Genomic DNA, 18,283 nt, shown 5'->3' with positions numbered 1-18,283 from the left:
TATTTTCCAGCAAGACGTGGCGGGCGAGAATTAGAGGGTGCCTTGGGCCGGCCTGACACAGAGCGAGGGACCTCGAGGAGCACACGGCCCTCCGAGGACCCCGCCGTGACAATAGCCACAAGTCCAAGCATTCTTTGGTCCCTCTATATTGGTTGTAAACTAAGGGAAGTGGATTCAGAAATTAGAAGAAAATAGGAGCGTTGGTTATTTGGGGTCTAATTCTGTGACTCTGTGGCAGGGGTAGAGAGATTATTCTAGCACAGATCTCAAGCTGTCTCCACAGTCCTGGTTCCAGTAAGGTCAACAGCTATGCTGCCAGTGGCTGCTTTACCCCTGTTGCGTTCTGGAATTCCTCATCCCAAGCAGGGTTTAGAGCAGGGATGGGCAATTATTTCAGCTGGAGGACCACTTAACGAATTTTGGTGAGCTGTCAAGGGCCACAAGGGTAGCCCTGCCCCTTGATGGGTGCCCTGCCCTTTGGTTGCCATTTGGGGACTGGAAGCCCCACCCACTAACCCTCAGCCTTTGCCACTGGAAGTCCCTCTCCTTGTCCAGGAAGTGCTCCTTTTAGAAGGGGGGGTGCCATCTTGAAACTGGAAAAAAAAACAAGTCCTATACTAAAAAAATTCAAACTTCTACTATAATTTATTTGTACAAAGAATGCTAGGCTGACCTGCCATGTAATTTTGTGGGAGGGAGGGAAGACAAGAAAACATTTATTATTCCTGGAAGCAAGCACCTATAATAACTGGGGCAACCTGAACTGAAGACTCAACTGTACATATAATGGGGAGATATGTCAGATTTAACTTCAATAACTTCATGTTGCCATACTAGCATTTCCAGGGAATAGCTGTTTTCTGACTAAGCCCTTACAAACAGATGTTATTAGTAAATAGTAATCCATAGGATTTGATTAGAGAACTGTTCTGGATTATAAAAGGCTTCAAGCAGATTCTGCAAAAAACTAACTTTTATACCAAATCTCCATTACAGAATGTAAAGGTTACATAATTGAAAACTCACGTCAGAGAATATAAAATGTACAGTTGCAGATGCATCCTTATTTCATCCTTTTTGTATGAGTTACAACATGATCTGGAAGATATGTAATCATTGACTTTATTTCAAACAACACAATATGCGATTTCTGCACCTCCTTAGATATGTGTATTTTGGTGAGTTGGACTTCTTACTGTCTACAGTGCCTGGGTTAGCTGTCTCTCTGCTTCTCCCATAAGAGTTTTTGCATTGTTTCTTATGCTATCTTTACGTATGGGAAAAAATCTCACTCAGTCTCCTTTGAATTGTAAGTATGGGGTTTCAAATACTTTTGATTGACCATACCCGTCTTTTGTGGCCCTCTTAGCCACAAGGCCTCTTGTGGCCTTGTCTGCAGCCCACCAGGGGTCTGTGAACCACAAATTGACAACACTGGTTTAAAGTATTCTATTTGTTACCTTATGTGCTCTTACTCCATTCCCACACCTCCTTTCCTCATGTAAATATACAGAAGAGATGATTAACTTATTATGCTTTTGCAAAACACCTAGCACAGTGGGGCCCTGATCTGTAGGTATTATCATAATATATATGTTAAATATTGTATAACATGTAGCATCTTGTAACATTTTTCTTTATCCTACTTTTATTCTCAATGTTAAAATGGCCTTGTGTATCTTACTGGTCTATGTTATATACAATCTTCTGTTTGAAGTACTAATAATTTACTGTGTGTTTATTTCTTTCCAGCAAACAGTATATCGTTTCTTAGAAGCAATTCAGGCAGGTAGCCAGCTGGCTATAAATTTACCTACCCATTTATGCCAAAAAAATTCCAGTATTAATCTTCTGTGTTGTAAATGTGTCTTGCTTTAATTTGAATTACTTTCAGAATATGAGTATAAAACATGAGAAAATGGTACGCATACCTTCCAGATTATAGCAAAACATGAATGTTACTTTGCATTGTATGAAGGAAAATAGAGCCTTAAGTTTCCAAAGATGGTATAAACTGCACAAGCACTACAATTGCTTAAACTTTCTCTTCAAACATGTGCCATTCTCAATCAAATTAAACATTAAACCTTAATCCTGAGAAGTAATTTAACAACCCCCCACCAAAAGCAAATCAAATCATGCTATAAAAATGGAAGCTTCTCATGTTGTTGCCATAGCACTGAGCTTTTTTTAAAAAAGCTTCTTAAATTCTATTAGTTTTGCTTTTTACACCTGAGTTCCTTCAATGATTATTTTTTCCAGACTTAACCTTACCATTCCTTGACTTCTTGTCAGTTGAACATCTCTTGCTGTCGAAATCCAAGGTCTCCACAATGTAAGGCTGCTGAAAGGTTAATGAAAAGCACTCCCATATCACTCTATACTAACAGGCGTATTTCAGTGCAATGACAGTAATTTTAAATACATGCTATCTCTAACTTTGAAATACATGTGCCAAGACCAGAATTAAATTAAGTTGGTAAACATGATCTACATGGTAGATTTTTCTTTCCTTACAGTTTGTTCATAGGGTTGCATTACAATGACATTGCCAGTTTTAAATCTAGTTAGATGAATAACCCTCAAGTGTGTTCAGGTACTGCACTTTGTTTGGCCATCTAATTATACTTTACTGTTCTATGACCACATTTACTTTTTAAACATTTTTCCACTTCATTCTTGCTGTATTCACAAGCAAATTCAACAGGGAACCTGACAGTACAACAAATGCTAACAGACTAAATAAACTGGCAGTGGGCAGGGAATCAGTTACTCTATTACTGCCTGTGCTTATAGCTGATTTAAAAAGTTCTAGCTTTATTTATTTTTTATTAGAAAAGTCAGAATATTTTCCAAACTGTGTTGCAACCTTCCATTCCAGAAACCACCATCACCCAAAGTTTAACTGTTTCTAGTGCTTTATATAAAGCCTTTTCAGAAATAGGATTTTTAAGCTACAGTAAGTTTCCAAAACATATTTGAGGGCACCAACATTGTATGCAAAGTGCATATGAAGTCTAAGCAACTTTGTTTTTAAGAGTTAGAATTTGCTGTCTCCAAAAGAGGCAGTGCTGATTCTTTGGTATAATTTAGCAGCTGGTATTGTTCCAAAGAGTGTTATTCGTTGATCTCTCTATGGATATATTTCTTCTCTAATGACTACATGCCTGCCTTTCTGCAAGTGCCACCTTAGCTCATTTTAGCTGAATAGTATTTCACTTAGAGATTTAAAACAGCCAAGAAGGTGAGGAAGACACCATCCTTTTCTCTGCATCTTACCTCTCTGATTGCTCTCTTAGATGGAGCAACTGCATCTGCATATCTCTGGAATAGTGACAGATGTGAGTGACTCTTGCTTGAAGTGAATGGTCAGAAGCTGCATTCTCCATAGTCCTTACCTGTGTGCAGTCTTGTGTTCCAGTGTCTAACTAGCTGTTTGTTCTGGCATTTCAGCTCCTCCTTTATCTTCACTCCCAAAGAGTACTTATCTAAAACAAACAAGACTTCAGGTAAAAAGGAGAAAGATGGCCTTAATGAGTTTTCCTTTGTCTACCCTAAGTTTTTCAAAGATCTGGTGCTGTCACTGTTCTTTTGAAAGGATAACAATTACAGTAGTTTAGGAGAAATGGGGATCTCTTGTTTCCATTAGTTAGCACATTACATTGGAGATAACTTGGATTGTCTTTTTGCTTCTATTGTAACTTATCTTTCTACCCATTTTTGGTTCCTTGAGAGAGTCTGTGTAAATATGAATTTTGTATGCGTTTAAAAAGCACATCTTTGACAAAACAAAATGGAAAAGTATCAATCAAAAGTGGAATCTGGAAACATAGCACAACTTGACATTTAAGAAGATCTCTGCTTTCAAATTATAAAACAATTTGTTCTAACTTCTCATTTCAAAAGAAGAAAAAAAATACCAGAGTAAAGGGAGATGAGCTCATTTAAAATGTTGACCCAATGACTGCCCTAAAATGGGAAATGTTACTTTTTAGGTTGATCTCTTTGGTGTATGAAAGTGAAAGCTAGCATCAAAAAAGAATACATCATCCAACAAAGCAAGATGGTAATGAATATCAGTGGCCTATGGATCTTGTTGTTTCAAACTATATAATGCATGCCTTTAACTAATAGGGTTAGATAGAAATTCACCCATTCCAACTTTTCCTTCCCATGGTCTCTCTTTAGGTTGCTCATTTCAAACCACCTATTTTATCTTACAAAAACTGATTTATTGCCTGACTGGTAGCTGTGCCAGGGTAGTCCCAAGGCCGATCAATACATTGGCCTACCCCCCTGTCTCACCCACCACATCTCTTGATATAATTAATAAGTTGCTTCTAGGCGGGAGGCTGCCCTTTTTTATGCCTAATGCCAAAAGCATAATACACAGCTCCAACCTCCCCTTTACCATATTCCAAGCCTTGCAGATGTTATACTACTATCTGTCATTTCTGCACCCCTCTGGCACTGGCCTCTGTGCCCCTGTAGCTAGACCCTCCAGCGCTAGGGCTTTCTGTGCCCCTGTGCCCCTCTCTCTCTCTCTCTCTCTCTCTGCACCTGTCACTGGGCTCTACCTGAATTGTGTGCCCCTTTCTCCAGGCACTAATGAGGCCTCCAAACTTCCCCTTATAGCCTCATCCTGGTCCTCCTGTGCAAACAGTAACACAAGCATAAGCCCTTAGGCTATAACTTAAACACTAGCAATGACAACAGTACTATGTCCCTTTAAGGGGACAAACTTCCACCCTTAGGGCAATGTGCCCCTAGTCTAGGTACGTGGGAGGCTTCTGGAGTGTTGCTGCACTTGGATAGTAAAGCCGGCAGCACCAGGTCTCAGGTAGCTCCCTCATACAGGAGCTCCTTCCGTGTCAGTTGCCGGACACAGAGTGTCCCTACTAGCTCCAGCTCCGGGCTTATAGGCCCCGAAACCCTCCCTCCTGGTCACATGATGCCTGAAAGTGCTGCCCAATTACTCCCTTGCAGTGATGCCTCAGCAACCTGCAGCTGTGGAGCTCTGCTTCACCTGCAGAACTCTGTGGCCAGGCTGCTTCAGCCTTAAATGACCAGGCACATCTTAGTGCCCTGCTACAGTGGCATTATTTATTTTTTTCATTGCTATGGTTAATTTGCTGCTGTTACCAAGTTTTCTCTGAGTGGAAACCTAATTCTGAATTACAAAAGGCTTGCATGAACCAAAGGCTGGGTCCACCTGACTAAGGCTGTTTACCTGTTGACTTCAAAGGGAGCAGTTTTGAGCTCCAACATTAAACAAAACAGATTTTCTGTAGTTGGTTCAACTGGTCTACTGATCCTTATATATACATGACTTGGATCCCTCCTTGCTCATTGGGATGAGGGTAGTAAACTTCAAACAGTCAACCAGCATGGTCTCTATTGGTTGCAACATTTTCCCTTCATTAGCTTTTGTCACCCTAGTGGCAGTAGTTTTGTATCTCAGTAGCTTGTATTTAATCACCAAGAGAGGGACTCAATGCCTGCATAAGAGCTATGTGGACCTTTGAGAAAATACCTTCCTCCTGAAAGCATGAGAGAAGGAAGGGGTTTTTGGTGATACATTTTATTAGATCAACTGTATACTTAGGAGTAGTGGTGCATTGATAAAGAGTTTCTTGGCCGATACCAATAGCCAATTATTATCCAGCCATATCAGCTGATACTGATCTGATAACCAATTTGCAGAAATGCAGTTGGGCAGTGTGGAGAGCAGCACCGTGCAGGCAAGTTTGTGGAGGGGAAGGAGTGTGGGGGAGGGAAGGAGTGTGGGGGTCAGATTGAGGCCCCCATGGTGAGGGATTGGGGCAGGTGCTGGGGATGCTGCCCAGCCAAGGCAGTGCATGGGACCTGGGGGCCAGGGCAGGGAGCGGGACGGAGCCACGAGTGGCTCATCAGGGGGTGTGGGGAGAGTGGGTGACTCTCCGCCACTGCATGCACCCCCAGGGGAGGCATGTGCCCCCACCAGATTTGTGCGAGGAGCAGAGGCAGGCTTCCCTTTGTGGGCCAGGGGCAGCACCAGCCTCCTCCCAGTGGGGTGGGGCTGGGTTCAGAGATGGTGGGTGTGAGGCAGGCTCAGCTTTGCAGAGTGAGCAGCAGCGGCACTGGGAGGAGTGGGTATGGGGGGGCTAACTTAAATTTTGGGGTGGCTATAGCCCCCTCAAGCCACTCCCAGCACTGCGCCTGCTCAGGACACATTGCTCTGCTGCCTTTTCCTTGGGAGGCCCCTGCTGTGGGGCAGGCAGGGGAGAGGTGCAGCCAGGATGGGGCTTCCAAGGGAAAGGTAGCAGAGTGGAGTGCCCTGAGCAGGGGCAGGGCTAGGGAGGGATTTGGGGGACTATAGCCAGCTCAAAATTTTCCTTAGCCCCCTCCTGTAGCCATCCTTTCTAGCACCACCGTTGCCTGCCCCATGCAGCTGAGCCTGCCCCACTCACACTCACTCTGAGCCCAGCCCCTGATTGGCCCCCACACCAGGAAGAGGCTGGTGCCGCCCCTGGCCCCAAGCCCACAAGGGGCACACAAGCCCACAAGGGGCATGCACAAATCCAGGGGGGCAAGTGCTCCCCCATGCCTCCCCGGGGGTGCATGCAGTGGCAGGGAGCCACCCTCCCTCCACACATCTGCTGGGAGAGCCACCCGCTTCCTGCCCTGGCCCTGGGGTCCCATTCACTTCTCTGGCTGGGTAGTGCCACCAAACCCAGCCCCTGCCCCACTCTGTCCTTCACCATGGGGGCCTTGATCTGCCACCCTGCCAAGCCCCTTTCCCTCCACAGACTTACCTGCAGAGCACTGCTCTCCACGCTGCCCGGCTGCATTCCTGGCCATATGCATGGCAGCTGTACACATGCAGGCGGTGTCTGGGGACCCTAGCCAGAAGGCTCATTATATTTATCGGTGACATTATTGGTTACACCAACCAAAAAACGCCAAGAGCCGATAATGCTAATTTTCCTTTTATCAGTGTTGATCCAATATGCAACCAATATATCAGTGTACCTCTAGTTAGGAGAAAAGTTAGACAAGCTTTTTAAGCACAAAGTCTGACAGCAGTAACAGTGTTAATTGCCTTGGTTCTGGGAGAGGAAGAAACACAGGAAGTTTTACGTTGATTATGAAATCTAGGAATCTACAGACAGACTAAAAAGAAAAGAAGAGAATGCAAGACTCCTCTATGGACATTGGATTGGTAAAGGAGCACAGTGGCTATAAATACAGATATTTGTATTCTATGTACCTTAGAGGATTAGATGCATCTTTACATGTTAAATTTGTTATTTGATAAATTAGATTAATTAATAGATTAAAAAAAATTCTGTTATTACAGGAGATGCCTGAAAATATAGGCAGGAATTAAATCTGCACAAGTAGGTGCCATTCTTATTATAACAACACATCCATGGGTTGCCTGTGGTCAATATATATACTTTAATTTTAGAGATGTAAGTAATTATTATGCTTCTCTGGGAATGGCTGAGGATGCATAATTAGGTTTGTCCTGTTGTTTGTATACAGAATAACAGTTTAACTACATGAATATAATTATTTCTAAAATAATGTAATGCCTTATACTTTAACTGCAGATTAAAAAACAGATATAGCATCTTATCCTTTCTGTACTTATTGTATACTAAATAAAGGGAAATTAGAAAATATTTGTATGAAAAATTAAGTGAATAGTACTCAAAAAACAGACTATACATTAAGTACAAAGCATGGTGTCCAAGCAAAAATCTTTCCATGTATCTAGACAGCCTACAACAGCAGTTATGTAGTGCTGGATTAGGGTCTTAAGCACATGAGTAATTTAATTTACTTAAATGAAGTTAAGTCTAAATTAGCTATGTAGTCAAATGTCTGTGAGGGAAATCTATGCTACTGGTTGAAAAAGAAGTAAGCATTACACAGTGGATGACTAGATGTAATAATGCAGTCAGATCCATGGGGGCAGATGCTTAAATTTATGGGACATGGCACAATTGTGGGAGGACACTAGAACTGTTTCAGTGAAGTCAGCTTAACAGTTTTAGAAAGTTTTATTCTAACAGACAAAAAACAGTTCCGCAAGTGGCTAGCTCACTGAAATACACCAACCAAAATCAGCAAAATCTGGAATTTGAAATACTGCATTATTAATTGGGAAACTAAAATGTTATATCAGGAATATTTGGTTTTGTTGATATACGTCTACCACCTGTTACCTAGAAAAATAAACAGGAATGACATTAACCCGAAGGGTTTCTTCCTTACCCAGAAAAACACTGCTTGAAACTCATATATCACACAATTTGAATACTGTTGCATGAACAATTCTAAAGACACATAAAGAAACCATAATTTCCTATACCTTTATTTACCTGTTTTATGTTCCCACATTTTTAAATAATGTACTCTAACTTGGCTATTTTATTACTGTTGTCTTTCTTTAATTCCTACCAGAGGTAGGATGTAATTTGTGAGACTGAGATTTGTGAATGGAGGAAAATAGGGTTGTCTTTTGGGGGGAGGGGGTTAAGTAAATTAGTAGTAAAAGTGCTCGAGAAGTACTTTTTTGAAAAAGCCAGTATTAAGCCCATTGGCAGTTTTCCAATTTAAAAAATGTATGGCTTTTTGTGATGTCATTATATTTATGTGAGGAGCAGTATTTTAACTACTCCATATGAGAAGAACTTTGTGTGACAGCTGTTAGTATTTATCAGCCCATATGCTATTCTATGAGTTTAGGGTGTGTTTTCCATACTGTTGTCTTTGTTTTGATTCAGTTGTCATAAACAGGCCTGACTCTGATTTCCTTGGAATTTTGGGGTGTTTTATATCTGTTAGGGATCAGTCTATTCTATTGCAACTGAGGCTACAGACTTTGCATTTGTCCCAGGATAAATCATTTTATTCTGGGAAAAGTGCAGTCCTTCAGATGTCCATGTCTTTTGTCCTGGGATAAATCTTTAAAAGATTCATGGGATTAAAAGTACTAACGGTTTATCCCAGGACATTACAATATCTGTCTAAATGGTTATCTTGGAACTGTATCATTGAATTGGCAGTATGTTCAGCCATTCATACAACCTTGATTAGAATGACAATGTGTGTACACACTAATCCCAAGATATTTCTGTTCCAGGACAAACACAGGCACATCTTGACCAGAGACAAATGCAACATCTGTGTCTAGCCTGAAAGATGGTTTCAATGAGTGTTTTTTTTATTGCCTTTGTAGAGAAAGACTTACATTTAATGTACAGTGAGGCCATTTTGTGTTTAACTGAAGGAGACACTACTCTATATTTGCATTAATTTATTTTTGCCCACCTTCTTTCTATGAAAAAATATTCCACAAAGGGAAAACAAAGTACTTTAAGATTTGTCCATAAATCATTACCTCAAGTATGTTGACAAAAATGCTGAATTTGATTTGTGAAATATTTTCTGCTGCTTTTCTAACACCTGTGTTGAACATTTCTTACTTGACAAGTACACATGCTTTCTGCCTTAATTGCCTGTGTGGTATGTAGTTGGGTTAATCCTTTGGCTAAAGTGCTTTTTGTAACAGAATTCGAATATTTTTGCAACCGACACAGTTTGGTACTAGTTAAAATCTTTGTTTTATTGCCAACATACTGTTGCTATAATTGTTCTTTAGGACCCTTATCTTTGAAACACTTATGCATACATTCTGCTTTATAGAAATGAGTAGTTGGCATGAAGACACCACATATTTCTTAAGGAAACTGGGCTCCATTGAAAAGCTTCCAGCAAATACACTATTAGCTAGCATGGATTTCATGTCTCCAGATGCCAACATCCTCCATGATAAAGGACTACAAGCCATAAAGAACTTTATCACTGTGGAGGATTTCCATCCCAGTTTTTTCCTTGTCTCTTCTACCAGTTTTTTTTTTTTCTTTCTTTGCCATTGTCTTCTCACCTGTCATTCAGTTGCCTCAGGTTACTGCATATGTGAAAACCCTCAGGTAAGAAGGTGGGAACTCCACCTATCTATTGTTTTAGCAATGACCACATGTCATGGGGGCAGGGTCTAGAGCCTAGGTGACAATGCCTGCCTTGGTAGGACCTGAAGGGTGATGTCAAAAGGGCAATATAAACCTACAATTACCCAGGGGGAGGGGAGCAACCGTGATAAAGACGCATACAACAAATGGAACATCTGCAACTCTCTTTCTCTCTCTCAGGATGCTGAAGTGAGTAAACTACCTGAAACCTATCTAGATATATAGCTGACTGTAATGTGGAAGTGTATCAACCAGCTACTAAGCTCAGGCTGCTTGCTCTAAGGTTATTCATTGATACTTCTCTAACCTGTATCCTTCCCCAGGCTGATTCTCTGTAACCAATAATGCTTCCCACTATAACAAGCGTGGTGAACTTGCTAAGAGAGGGATCGGGTATGCCTTTGTGCCCCCTTGGTCTGGCTGACTAAGGGAAGCTACTTTTGGTAATTAAGGCTAAACGAAGCACCCCAACATCTCATAGAGGGTCAAGCATCCTCAAGGTCTGCAGAGCCTGTGTACCCCAGGGGGCACAGGGCCCTATGACAGACCAGAAACCCTGGGTGGTGGCAGTGGTACCCCCAGGCTGCTTGTGGGTGTGCTTCAGGAAGGGGGTTGGCTGGATGTGAGGCACTCCTGGGGAGGCACTTGGAGCTTTGTAGGTGGTTGGGCACGGTGAGGTGGGTGGCTTAGCGTAGGAGCACCCCCTACTGGCCTGCCACAATCCCCCTTGAAAAAACTGCTGCTGTTTCCATTATGCTCTTCTTTTTCCTTTCACACAACTATTTCAGATTTAGGGACTCCCTATACCTACAAATGAAGGGCACTACCACGGCCACACACACATGTTGGCATATTCAGGGGCTATATATGACAGACCTTGAAGTCTGGTTCCTCTGCAGCTGCCTTCTTATTCCCTTGGTATACCTCGGGTACACTGATGACATCTTTATAATATGGACACATGAGAAGGAATCTATAAAGTAAGGGTGAGCAAAATACAGCCTGCGAGCATATCTGGCCTGTAAATTGATCCTATCTGGCCCATGGGATACTGCCAATAAGGAGGGAGGACTGCACCTTACACTGCTCCGCCATAGCTGGGCCCAGGTCGAGCCATGCAGTACACAGACTCCTCCGCTCCCATGGGCAACTGGTGCCTCCTGAGTCTGGGGGGCACCCACAGTTGCTGATGGCAGCATCAGTGGCAGGGGTGCAGCTAGTGAGCACCCACAGGCACCAGTGCTGGCCCTGTCAGGCACCCCCACTATTTATCGCCTATGTCCACCCACACACCTGGCTTCCTACTGGTGCTACAGCTGTGCAGTTCTGGTACTGTGGCTGCCAGCAACCAGGGCTACATGGGATGGGGCACTATACAGAACACTGAATAGTCATTCTGTCTGCTGCTATGAGCTGCTGCTGTCATGGCACCACTAGTCCATCCTGGCCACAGGCAGGGCTTGGCCCAGGGCAGCCACCCCCAACTTTCTCAGTGTGGCATAGTGGCAGCAGTGGCTCATTGCAGCAGGTGGGTGGGATGGCTACCTGGTACGCTGCATCATACCCTGTCCCATGCAGGTTTGGCTGCCGGTGGCGGGGTGCAGGACTTTGAAGCTTCCACCAGGAAGCTGGGTGGAAAGGTGAATGCAGGGGGAGGCGGAAGAGTCTGCTCACTGCACAGCCCACCCTCCTCAAACTCCAAAAAGAATCAATTTCCACCCCCCTGACCCAGACCCTCAACAGCTCACCAATACTCCTTAAGTGGCTCTCCAGCCCAAATAATTGCCTACACCCATTCCAAAGAAATTCTACTTGGACTTTAACAATTTCCACCCTTCCATCAATCTACTCTAGAATACTTCACCCAGCAAATTTGTTTCCTGGACACTACCGTGAAAATTTGCAATGGCCACATTGCCACCACATTGTATCAGAAACCACCTGATCACCCTACCTTCATGTCCCCAGCTTTAACTTTAAACATACCATTAGATCCATTATCTACACCCAAACTCTACATTGCAATCATTATATGCTCTGATGCTACTGATCAGGATGCACACCTGGAGCAGAGATTTGTACAACTATAATAAAATCTTCAAACTGTAGCCACTCACATCAACAAAGCCAGATTCATGCCTTCCTTTGACCTGCTACAGTATCAACCCTGGGACAAGGACAACAGAATGCTTTTGGTTGTCACCTACAGCCTTCAGCTTGAACACCTTAGATGCATCACTAATGACCTCCAATCCCTCCAGGGAAAGGATGATCATTTCAAGGTAGCAATGGGGAAGAAATCTGTCTTGGCATACAGACAGCCCACCCCAACCTCAAACAGTGTCTCTCAGACAAAAGACTAACTAACTCCCAACCTCACTGAGGCACCAGGCCTTGTAATGGACCCAAATGCCTGCTGTTCCCTCGCATCAAAACAGACCATATAATCGCTGAACTGAATAACAAAGAATATAATATCTAAGGTTTATTCATTTGCAACTCTACCAATGTCATATACACTGTCATCTGCTTACAATGCCCCTCTGCTGTTTACATTGGGCAGATAGGGTGATCTCTACATATAAGAATGAATGAACACTGTCCCAGGGGGATGATAAGAAAGGGTTGGGAGACCCCTCCAGTGGGGACAAACTGCCACGACAAGAAGAAAAGCCCCGAGAGCAAAGCAAACTCACCTTCCCCAGGGACAGATGGGCTGGACGAGCCACAGAGGAGCAGAGAAACCAATCAATTCATCAGCTGCTTTTCTGTGCAGCTGGGGTTGGCATGGCCCAATGATGTCATCAAGGAATGTCACCTGGTGGGGATAAAAGCCGGTAGGGAGAAATCAGCTGGAGGGACACAGCAGGGAGGTGGCTGGAGGACTGTCCCCTGGGCTGAATGGAGGCCTCCCAATGCTTACAAGGAGGGGCCAGTGAGGGACCCAGCAGAAGGGTCCAGGGCTTGATTTAAAGGACCATGTCACCCTGGACAGCAAGGGGTGGCAAACGCAGGACACATGAGTGGCATATGGGTGGAGGCCCCTCCTTGGAGTTTTGGTTCTTTATTTATCTTTCAGTTTACCTTGAAGCTCCGGGGTCAAAGAAAAGGCCAAAGGACAGACGCTGAGGGCTGAGCAGGACGGGCTGCTCAGAAGATCCCAACACAGAGAGGCTAGATCCATCATCGACGCCATCTCACCATCCCAAGCACATCTGTGAGGCACGGAGGAAGGCTGTTGTAACCACCAAAGGCCACAAAAGGCAGAGAGGGAGTGGGACACTATATCAGAGTGGAGTCAAACTGTCCATCATTCAGCAGTCCCAGTAGGCTGGCGCATGGCTGGAGTGTAGGGGAAATGGAGCCCCAGGAATGCCTACTAGTGATGACGCCCAGTGCAGAAGGGAATCCCACTACTGAACAGAATATCCAAGATGTGGGAGGCAAGTATCGGGGTATCCTCTGGGGAAAACGTGACCACGTGTCACGACAGCAGGAGTCATCTCCACGGCAGACCCCTAGTGCGCGCTCCAGGGCCACACGGGAGAGGCTCCATGAAGTCAGACAAGCACAAACACTGATCTGATATCAGTTGCAGAAAGAAACAAAGGCCCATGGCAGAACACTTTAACTTCCATGGATATTTCCTTGCTGACCTCAGGATTGCTGTCTTCAGGAAGAAAAATTAAAAAACCCAGTTTGAATAGGATTGGATTGTGTGAAGTATGGTTTAAACAGAGACTACAAATTCTTATTCCTATACCTGGATTTGTTTTTGTGATTTCCCCTTTGTTCCTATAGGTTCTTTGCTTGCGTCCCTCTCCCAGTACTACTCTCCTCCCTCCTTCCTCCCTGTCCTCCCTTCCCACCTTTTGCATTCAAATCACTCACTCCACTTTACACAGGACTCTGTGTGCTATGTTCGTCCTTTCACAGCATCTGATGAAGGGAGCTTCAATTTATGAACGCTTATGAGGTACATATATATGTATGTATATTATCTAGTCTATAACAGTGGTTTTCAACTTGTGGTCCATAGATCCCTATGGGGGTCTGCAGACTCTGTTTAAGGGGCCTGTGAATGATGATTATGATCAATCCAAAGTATATGAATACCCACATTTACAATTCAAAGGGGTCCACACCTCCATTTGAAATTTCCGAAGGGGTCTCCACCTCCACTGGAAATTTTTTAGGAGCCTGCAAATGAAAAAAGTTTGAAAACTGTTGGTCTATAAGGTTGTATCTACCCTGCATTCTGTTTGACTTGAAACTAGCTAGAATTTGATTTATAAAAACATGTTCTATTCTCCCAAGTAAAAAAAAAGTGACTTAAAAACTTACTTAAAAACAGTGTCAAAATAAAGATCACATTCAGTGTCATTGGAGGATTAACTCAAGGTTAAATAAAAGTACTTCCCCATCAGGGAAAGACTATATAAACAGAAGCTTTACAATGTGCTTCCAACCAACAGAGTACTCTATTGAATTTCTGTGGAGGAAGTGAATCAAGGTTAAAGGCTGTTTGTTTGCTTTCTTTTCCTTTGATGTGTCACTTTGTTTGCACTTTCTGCAGAAGGTAACATTGCACACTATGAGCACAGGATCTCTGAATGATGCTATGTTGACACCACTTAAATCCTCTAGCCTGAAGAGAAGGAAGAGGAAGGACTGTGGCAGTACAAGTCAAAATATTCCTCACCAGTAGCCTGAGGCGAGAGATTATTTTAATTGGTATGACATGGGTCTTCTAAAGCTATCAACAATTGTTTTTTTTGTAGAAGTTAAAAGGTAAATCAAAGGCAACTCATGTTTGAGAGGGGTCTTTATGGCTATAAATAAAATAAAGGTCAAGGTGTCAGTTTTGATGGTGGGTTTTATTTATTTATTGATTTGGATATCTGACCGCCAAGGGCGTAGTGCAAACCAGCCTATTTGACATTGACTCATCAGTGCCAAACTGCTTGAGGAGATATTTTAGGATGGTTAGTCATTTTTCTATGTCTTTTTTAGATGCTGCTTTGGCCTGGCTACAGCAGTTTGTTTCTCCGTCTCCCCTACCCCACTTCTCTGTTTCTGCTTTTTTGCTTCTCACTCTCCCTTCACCACTCACTCAGATATTACTGGATGTAAGCTGGTTACACATGTTTCTACCTGGTGTGTATGCTCTTATGACTGAGCTGAATGCTTTAACCACGGAGAAGCCTTGGCAGAAAACTGCTGCTTGGAAATGAATTCCTATACTTGGGAGCTACTTTTGTGATAAATAACATACATGCAGCTGTAGGAGCGAGGCAAACTTTGGTGATACCTGCTGCTCCAGCAGTGATGGGAGCATATTTATACCATAGGTATATAGAGACTTGGAGTCATCCATGCTTTTTTCTCCTTCTGTGTCCCATACTTGATTCCAGTCCCTGAATGAATAAGCCTCTCCCCCTTCAACAGCCTCTATAAACTTTTTTTTCAGTACAACAAATTGATGTGTGCATATTGCACCCTTTTGCTGTTTGTAATTGTAATTGTTTTGCCCTCTAGTGGCTAACCTAAAAAAGTTTGAATTCTCATAGATAAATTAACAATCCCTTCTGTGATTGTTACTGGTGCTGCTCCTTTAATGAGTAAATGCATTCTGGGATAGGGTCAACTGACAAACTGGTGTTCATTTTGTGAAAGACAGGAATAACTTCTGAACACCACGTGAATCACGTATGGGGTAAGCAATTCAGTTATAATATTTAGAATCTACTACTGTTGTGCTTATTTATAGAGCGTACAACTTGCTAACTAATACAGCAAATAGACTTGTTGGTAGCGTGATAGAAAGCAGATTTTTAAGCCAGAAAATTGAGTTATAGTCACCATGTTATACATGTGTGTATAGCTGATGACTCATATCTCTCTGCATTTGTGACGCAGTGATCCAAAGACGAGAGCATGTAATCTGCTGCCGGTATCTTGAGCAACTCAGTTGCCCATGTTAAGAAAAAATATGTTTAATCAGAATACTGAGAGCACATTTACTGAAGGCAGAAGTTAAAAGAAAAGAGAAGATGAGAAGCAATGCTTTATAAAATATGATTCGCTATTTATGAGAAACTTAAAATATAATTTTTAAGTCATGCTGCTCTCCCAGTAACTGAAATGATCTAGTTGTTATTTGATAGTACCTTCTTTCATCTCCAGGAGTATAATGGCAAGGTAACTGAGACAAAGTAATAAAAATATGTCCAGTATGTTTAGTTGGTGTGAAAGGAGCAGGCTGGTAGTCAGGAAAAAAACGGTTAACCCCCCCCCCCCCTTCCCCTGCTCCCTTGGTTAAAAAAACAAAATCCTAATTAGAAATGAGAAATTCTGCCTATGTTTTATTGGAAGTTTGTTGAAACCAATATATTTCAGCAAAAAAAATGCTGGTTTGACTAACTGGCAATTTCCAACAAAAAACTGTTGTTAGAACAGTGGCTCTCAACATTTTGGACATGAGGCATTACTCCCTGGGCTCAAGCCCCCATTCTATAATTGTTGTGAATTAAGTAGCTCCTGATTAAAAAAACAAAAAATCTAAAAACTAATTGAGAGATTACAGTGCTTTCCTCCTTGCAGAGGGGCCCGGCAGTATGGATGGGGTATCATCCAGGAGAGGACAAGCCTTAGCTTGCACTTATCTGCTTAGCTTAGCCGCTTATTTCCTAAGACCTGACTTATCTCTTCACAGGTTATGGCACTCTCTGGCACCCAGGGTGGCCCAGAACTCTGGGTGAATATCTGTGGCCGTGTTGACACTGTGCAGTAGCTTGTTACTACTGCGTAGTAGTGTCGAGTGGCACAAAGCATAACATAAAGCGTGGCCCAAAGTGTGACGTGACACTACTGCATAGTCAGCATCACTTAAAAGGTATTTGGTGACACTACTCCGCAGTAACTCCCATTACTGCACACCTGCACCTCAGGAGGCAACTGGTGCCTCCTGAGTCGAGGGGGGCGCATCCCCCCCCCCGTTGGCCAAACCTTCCAACCCGGAAGCACAAGTGGGGCACCCGGAAGTGCCAGCAGCACTTCTCCTGGCGCCCTCACTCCTGGGCTGGTGCTTGGTGGGGGGGCGGGGGGCCCTGGCATGCCTGCCTGCCTGTCACCTAAGCGGGGAGCACTCGCTGTCAGGATTGGGACCAGTGCTCTCAGTGGGTGCACGTGCATCCCCATGCACTCCCTATACGTCATCACTGCTGCAATTCTTTAGTACTTGCTTGTGTGTTGTATAAGCAAGTACTAAATGACTGCGCAGTAACGATAGTGCAGTCAGCGTCTTGTGTAGATGTGGCTGCTGTGTTAGAAAATGCCAAATCAGTTTTTTGCCACCGAAGTCTGCAGAGAGAGGCATACCACTTTGTTATGGTGCTTCACACTCCAGTCATTTGTACTGTAGCATCAGATTCTCTTCTCTTCCTCTCTCCTTTGTGTACTCTCATTTCCTCCAGAGCTACCCATAAATATGATTTTGCATTTTCTGTACAAGGACAAAACCTTATGTCAGCATCAGATATCACTGGAGCTGGGTATGCAGTGTTCAGTATCATGTAGCATGAATGCTGCGTGGTTTAGCAGGAGGAGAGTGATGATGAGTCATGGGGTGAGCAGCATAACTAGGGCAGAGCAAGCTGGGCACTGGCCGCCTCAGCACTTTTTTAGAGAGGACGGGTGCCAAGACTGATGGTCGCACCCCCACTCCCCAGCATCTCTGCACCGAAAGTGGCAGTTACATGCCTGAAGAGGACTACTCGGCCTTTTCCTCTCTGCTTTTTGGGGTTTCTTCCATTCCTTTAGTGCAGGCCGGGCAAACACAGCATCCCCTCTGCCCTGGGACAGGTTCCTCGGGGCAGTGGGATGCAATATGGGCAGGACGGCCTGCTCACCCACAGCCTCTGCGCTTAGAGCTCAGCAGCTCCGCAGTGCTCCGTGTATGGGGCAGCCCCTAAGCCGCTTCCCGCGCTTAGAACCCCAAGGGCATTGTGGGGGAGGGGTATGCAAATTTCCTCCCGCCTCCGCCAATCCGCCTCTGAGGGAAGAGCCCATCTCCAGGAATCGACGTTCCATGGGCAGCAGGAGCAGTACTGAGTCCGGAACCGCTCCCCTCTGCGCAGCCAATCAGAGCGGCAGGGAGCCCGACCAATCAGCAGCCTTCTTTCTCTTTGCTACTGGAACGATTGAGAGGGCGGGGGCGTGGCCTGGCCCGGCGAGGCCCCCCCCCCCCGTTGGCCCGGGCC

The 18,283-nt window shown here is 44.0% G+C and overlaps 2 protein-coding genes across 6 annotated transcripts in view; one reads left to right on the top strand and one right to left on the bottom strand.

The window, feature by feature from the left end:
• The window catches only part of RIPPLY3 (ripply transcriptional repressor 3), a 7,173-nt gene extending 3,784 nt beyond the window's left edge, over positions 1 to 3,389 (bottom strand). The window contains exons 1-2 of the mRNA XM_025212070.1: positions 3,280 to 3,389; positions 2,275 to 2,344 (exon numbers count right to left, since the gene is read on the bottom strand). Of these exons, the coding sequence (XP_025067855.1) occupies positions 2,275 to 2,344; positions 3,280 to 3,389 (180 nt within the window). The remainder of the gene's footprint in view (positions 1 to 2,274; positions 2,345 to 3,279) is intronic.
• Positions 3,390 to 15,675: 12,286 nt separating this feature from the next.
• Positions 15,676 to 18,283, top strand: part of HLCS (holocarboxylase synthetase) — a 196,387-nt gene continuing 193,779 nt past the window's right edge. For 4 of the 5 annotated variants that reach the window (XM_025212049.1, XM_025212048.1, XM_025212047.1 and 1 more), the window contains exons 1-2: positions 15,687 to 15,738; positions 16,738 to 16,917. The gene's annotated coding sequence lies outside the window, so the exon portion shown is untranslated. Of the gene's footprint in view, positions 15,739 to 16,737; positions 16,918 to 18,283 lie in introns of all 5 variants that reach the window. The other variant, XM_025212046.1, reaches the window with a different exon arrangement.

The sequence above is a fragment of the Alligator sinensis genome, unplaced genomic scaffold, assembly GCF_000455745.1.
Source record: "Alligator sinensis unplaced genomic scaffold, ASM45574v1 scaffold69_1, whole genome shotgun sequence".
In the NCBI taxonomy this organism is placed as follows: Eukaryota; Metazoa; Chordata; order Crocodylia; family Alligatoridae; genus Alligator; species Alligator sinensis.
The sequence above is the reverse complement of the archived record's forward strand: the minus strand, read 5'-3'. Positions and strand labels throughout refer to the sequence as shown.